Here is a 6122-nt window from a genome sequence, read left to right as displayed (position 1 = left end):
CTGTATTATCAATGCAGGAAAATATTATCTTGTTGACTCTGGATATCCAAACAGAGTTGGATATCTAGCACCATACAAAGGAAAACGCTACCATGTACCAGATTTCCAACAAGTACCGCCGCGAGGAAGATATGAGACCTTCAATCATATACATTCATCACTACGGAACGTCATCGAACGATCGTTCGGTGTTCTAAAGATGAAATGGAGAATCCTCCTCGGCATCACACGGTACAAACCTGCTATGCAAACAAAGATCATTACTGCATGCGCGTGTCTTCATAACTTCATTCGTGAGAGCAAACTAAGTGATCAACATTTTGACATGGTTGAGAGTGGATCTTATGCTCATGAAGAGAGCCTTTCTCATCACCATGCACCCATTGATGATGGTACTATGGGTTCCATCCGTGATGCGATTGCTACAAGTGTTTTTCCTTGATGGTTAGCTCTAGGGTGTACGCTTTTGTTGGGATAACTATGTAATAATTTACAGATCTTTTTTATTCAGTACTTATTCTCAAGAACTCGTACTACATGAGACAGTGATGCATGTATGGCATTCGTATGCGACAAAATGATCTTCCTTACGTTTGATTATAACATGTTGTGGTGTTTTACAGTCAAATTTATGTTCATATGGGCAACAATGATAAAAAATATAGCGCAATATCGTTTGATCTGAACAATATTATAGTCCAAGGGTATTACAGACTTTTCACTGATCATATCACAGAAGCTGAAAAAACTGGCACTGAAAAGAACTGGCTAGCTTATTATCTGGAGCTTATTTCCACAACAGCTTATCTTGAGCTTATTTCCACATGAGCTTATTTCCACAGCACAGCTCAAAAGAACTGGCCCTTAGTATGGCACCCTCGGCCCATTGGTCGTCGCTGTCTTCCCTGAGGGAACTTCCCTCCATCCAGCTCCATTTGTCCGTCCGTCGTCGCTGCCTCCCTTCCACCGGCACCAAAAAGGCACGTCGCGGCTGCTCGCCTGCTCCCCGTCCTGCCGTCTGCTGTCCCACACGCCCCCGGCGCCAGCATCTTATCAACTTTCGTCATCTGTCTTCAATCTCCAATGCCCTCGATCTGAAAACCAAGTCAGAATGCCTTACAACCACACTGATGGAAATGTCACAAGAAGAATGTGTCTCCTGTTTCTTTTACCCATCTCAGTAGTATTCTCGCTTACATTTTATTTTTGAGACGCTACAGGAAACACAAAACCGAAGTATAATCTGTTGAGAGTCACTACACCGCCCCCCTTTACAAAGCCAACTCAAAGCCTGAAACAATGTTGTACAAGAATATACACAACGTTGTATGGATATGGACAGGAAAAAAAATGCTTGGCCTTCATCGAGGAAGAATCGTCTTGGACTTGCACAAAAGAAAAACATTGCCCAACTTGCAATGCAATGCCATTCAGGAAGAATTACTACGGGGCTCAGCGGAACGACCACTGTATCTCCTCCAGCGTTCTTCCCTTGGTCTCCGGCACCCAGAGGATGACGAACACGAGCGTGAAGGCGCTCACGAGCATGTAGGACACAAATGTACCTGTTGTGATCATTGTAAAAAGAAATAACTTTCGTCAGGTTCATGGGCTCATAACACAATCCTACTCTCAAAGAAGAGGGAAAAGCATATAAGAATATGAACCTCCAGCACTCCAGCTGAGCAGCAAGTTTGCTGTCATTGTTATCCCAAATGAAGTCAGCCAGTTGGCGAGCGTCGCAAAGCTCCCCGCCAGACTCTTGATGCTGACCGGGAGGATCTACAGACATAATCAGTCCACAAAGTATGGTTATGCGAATGCTCCGGTGACATGGCAAAACCATTTGATGAGCTATGGTGCTATATACAGTGTGCAGGTTCACTGTACCTCGGACATTATGACCCATGGAATGGCGCCCATACCAAAGGAGAAGGCGATAACATAAGCCTGAATGAAGTGTCAAGTTAGCAGTATTTCAGGCACAGCTTGTGAATTTGCGATGTGATTTTTCAGACCAAACAATTTAACTGACGGATGAACGTACCACAATAGCAAGCAAGGAGACCATGCTCAATATGTAATACATGTGAGAGTCTTGTGAAACAGTGTCCTGGAACAAATAAACCATAATAATGTAAGAAAAATATTCAGAAGAATGACAGAAGAGTCCCTGCAATTTATTGTGTTACCCTGTAGTACAGAAACCTGAACATACCTTGATAAAAAATATGACGGCAACCGCAAGAAGGCTTATAGTCATCCCAGCAGAAGATATCTGGTAGTTGAAGTGAGAGCTAGATTATAGTTACAGACAGCTACAGTAACAAATTAGTTTCACAGGGAGGAGGAAGTTACAATGAGTAGGATGCGCCGGCCAGCCCTGTCTAGTAACCAGGTTGTAACTAGAGTGGCAAGAACCTGATGACAAATGCTGTCAGCAGCATAATGTAAAGTACAGTACTACTCCCTCCGTTCCCATTTACTTGTCGTGTAAATCGGAACGGAGGGAGTAAGAGACAAGAAAAAATCTGTCGAGTTACACACCTGAATACCTCCAAGTCCAGATGTGGCCAAGTCACTGTTTGTAATACCTGAAGAGCTTTTCATGTTAAATCTAGCAGCTAAAATTGGCTATAATATAACTCTGAAAAAACAGTCTAACAAATTGTTCAACTTGCCTGCAGCTTTGAAGATACTACTTGCATAGAACAGTATAGCGTTGATTCCGCTTAGCTGTTGTAGAACAAGCAGGCCGATTCCTAGCTGCCAAATTGTACCACAATCACCATTATTACAGGATGCATTATGAATTTTGGTATGAAATACAAACCGGCAAGGTAAGGAGGTTACAATCAGGGGCATGCGGAACTTCTTTTGGTTTAACTCTTGGAAACGGATCGCCGCCCTTTTGTTTGCTGATGTTACTGCTCTCTGCATAATGTTCGCAAATATTAACATTGGTGCCTAAGCTAAAAGTACTGCACATAGATTTTTGCAGTTAGTCAGTCCAGAAGGAAAAGGGCAGGTGCTTGCCTTTATATCATTCACTTCTGAGGTGATGTCAGTCTCAAATCCCCTCAAAACTTGTAGCGAGGTTTCAAAGTCCTCCATCTTGTTCATCTTTGCCTAAAGATTGATGCAAAAAAGTGGTTAATAATAAAAATCAGAATGATGCAGCACTTTGTATCAACATTTAGGTATACAAACCAGCCATCTTGGGGATTCGGGAATGAAGAATAGGCCAGGTATCAATATTGTGCATGGCAAGATTCCTGGAGGAATGTCATCCCAGAGATTTGAATCAGAAACAGTCAGAGGCTTTGAAACTCGCTCTGAGTCCATAAAGAACTAGCGAAATCAGCATTGTTTAATGTTACTAACACAAGTAAATTTTCTTTTAAAAGGTGAAATCAAATTTTTTGCTTAGGATTTCTCAGGATTTTACTCTTACTGAACTTGTGAACTGAAATGTCAGAGGTTAAGTGAAAACTGACAGTGGAAACAACAAAGTTCAGTACTGCGTCAGCATCAAGTCATTTTACCTATCACTGCAAGCATCCTCCAAGGAACAAACATGCCGAGAATATAGGCCAACACGATACCAATCGTTACCGACAACTGCGGAGCAAACAATTGCATAATGAGTCCAACAAAAAAATAAACTGAAGTCTTGGTCTGACGAAAAGGACAAGTTGCTTGTGAGGATAAGCAGACCTGGTTCACAGAGCCTAGGGCGCCTCTCATGTTCTGAGGAGAAATCTCTGCTATGTATACTGGCACCTGTTATGACAAAAATAACAGATCAGGACTGTGTCTTGTAACTAGTCCAAGATTCTTCTAACAACAAATAAACATCATAGTGACGATGATCCATTTTGTCCCATACTACTGACACCCTGTTGATCCTTTTTTTTTCTGAATAACTTAACTAGATAGACATATGGAAACATAGATCTTCAATGCAAAAAAAAAAGAAAAGAAAAAAAGCAAGCACAAAGTGTTCTTATACTAACCGTGTAGGATATGACACCGACCCCAAATCCTTCAAGCAATCGTCCCATATACAGAAAAGAAGTGTCCTGTAAAAAAACGCCGGCTAGCAACAGGTTCTGAAGCAGCAAATGGTGAAACTAAGTCTTTGAAAAAAGAAATGTACTGTCATACTTTTGCGAAGGAGATGGCAAGCCAGCCGATGATGTTAGGAATAGCAGCAATCATCAGTGACTGTAAAATGCATGAGCAAGCTTGTTAGAGGTAAAGAGAAGAGCATTAGCTCAGTTAGCTACTGAAACATTGCGAAGATACGCCCAAAATTCAGAAGTTTGGCACATCAGTAATGCTCCACCCCCCACATTTGGTTCATTTCAATTCCTTGAATACCAAACAGATGCAGAATCAAGTGCTGACTCATGGACATGATAAGGTCAAACCCCCAATGTAGCAGATTAAGCCAGCAAGGCAGCGATTCTGGAGCGCATAATTTCAAGTCACCGAAATGAAATGATCAGCATTTGATAGAGTACAAAATCACACCCACTTTATTTGATTTGATTTGAATTAACCAAAAGATTGCATTGCTATTGGTTGTAGGGGGGCATCAATCCACCAAGCATTGACGTTGACCCTTCTGAACTTTCAGGCCACAAGCAGCAGCAAACTGATCCATCTGGCAACGATATACTACTGACAGCTAACAGCAACCGCATAGAGGAGTGACCAAGCAGGTCAAAGAAAGAAAGAAAGAAAGAAAAATCTCACCCCTTTCCGGCCAATGTGCTCGGCCATCTGGCCGCTGGCGATGGCCCCGACCATGGCGCCGACGTTGGAGAGCGAGCCGAACACCGAGAACTGCAGCGCGCGCGGGGAGCGTCAAGTAGTACCAAGAATCCAAGATACCGAGCCAAGCCAGACAGAGGGGCAATGAATGAACGGAGAACAAACGGCGCACCTCGGAGATGGAGAGGTTGAGGTCGCGGATGATGGCGGCCTGGGTGGGGGAGGAGAAGCCGCCGGTGAAGCCGAACTGGATGGGGCCGAGCGCGACGATCATGGTGCAGAGGAAGGCCGAGACGTGGGACTCCCGCATGATGGCCATGGAGGAGGTCCCCGCCGTGAGGCTGGACTGGCGCGACCCCATCCGGTACCAGCTCCCCGTGTTCACCAGCAGCGGCTGCTTCCGCGTGTCATGGTCGCTCCCGCTCTCGTACCCTCCCCCTCCGCCTCCCCCGGCCCTGCCGCTGCTGCCGCCGTTCATGGCGCCTCGCCCTCCTCGCGCGCTCTCCTCGTGTCGGTCGCGGCCTCGCCGGATGGGTGAGCGAGAGAGGGATGGAGGAAGAAGAGGGGGAGAAGATCGGAGGAAGACGATGATGCGACCCTGCGCTGCGCCTCCCGTTGAAATGGGGAAGAGGAGAGAGACGTGGGTTGTCTCGCCGGTCGTGCTCTGGGGCGGGCCCACTTGGCGGCCACTCGGGCGGGTCCGGGGTCTGCTGAGCTGGACGAAAAGGTGGTGGGCCCAACTTGTGCTTATCTTACGACATCTCCCTGTCTCGTCTGTATATTTTTCTGAGCGACGACTACTCGTGGGTCGATACATATACTCCGTATATCAATCGATGTCCATAATTGTGTTAACAAATCTTACTAAATATAAAACGTCTTATATTTGCTTACAGAGGTATTTTTTTTTGCTAAAGGCCAAAGGCATATGTAGCATAAACACCTACAAAAACCACATAACACATGTGGTAAGCAATGTAAACAATGAGGAGAAAAAACACATACCAAAACGCTCGTATAGAAATTAAGAAATGCATCGAAATTCTTAGAGTGTCGAAGTCTTTTTCCTCCTGCATTCTCTATCGTTGTGTTGGGAGCAAAGCCTTGCTAATTTTGAGAATGTTTACGTCCACGGCAGATGATGAATTGTTTGTCTTCTGTCAAATCTCTCCTATGTATGCACAAAAAAAAATCTCTCCTATTTGAAGTATATGTAATTTCCCCTTATGTTACTTTCTTCCGTTTGCCCTCTCCTTCCTCACTCCACCTCCTTTTCGGTACTGTTGATTTTGTATGGGATTCCCCTTAAAAAATGCTTTAACTGTCGCACATCTTACTTTTAA

At 44.5% G+C, this 6122-nt stretch overlaps 1 protein-coding gene across 1 annotated transcript; it reads right to left on the bottom strand.

The window, feature by feature from the left end:
• Nucleotides 1-1137: 1137 nt before the first annotated feature.
• On the bottom strand, nucleotides 1138-5486 carry LOC109761941 (sugar transporter ERD6-like 4). Its single transcript, XM_020320752.4, has 17 exons — nucleotides 4952-5486; nucleotides 4762-4851; nucleotides 4168-4227; nucleotides 4017-4082; nucleotides 3718-3783; nucleotides 3546-3621; nucleotides 3211-3275; nucleotides 3037-3129; nucleotides 2854-2934; nucleotides 2682-2766; nucleotides 2548-2594; nucleotides 2359-2421; nucleotides 2219-2278; nucleotides 2048-2113; nucleotides 1891-1950; nucleotides 1668-1782; nucleotides 1138-1565 (listed from the first exon to the last, which is right to left on the bottom strand). The coding sequence occupies exons 1-17, from the start codon at nucleotides 5255-5257 to the stop codon at nucleotides 1453-1455; spliced, it is 1512 nt and encodes a 503-aa protein (XP_020176341.1). The 5' UTR covers nucleotides 5258-5486; the 3' UTR covers nucleotides 1138-1452.
• Between the last annotated feature and the right edge of the window lie 636 nt (nucleotides 5487-6122).

Source organism: Aegilops tauschii, chromosome 1 (genome assembly GCF_002575655.3).
Source record: "Aegilops tauschii subsp. strangulata cultivar AL8/78 chromosome 1, Aet v6.0, whole genome shotgun sequence".
Taxonomy (NCBI): domain Eukaryota; kingdom Viridiplantae; phylum Streptophyta; class Magnoliopsida; order Poales; family Poaceae; genus Aegilops; species Aegilops tauschii.
This window is presented reverse-complemented; position numbering and strand designations above follow the sequence as displayed.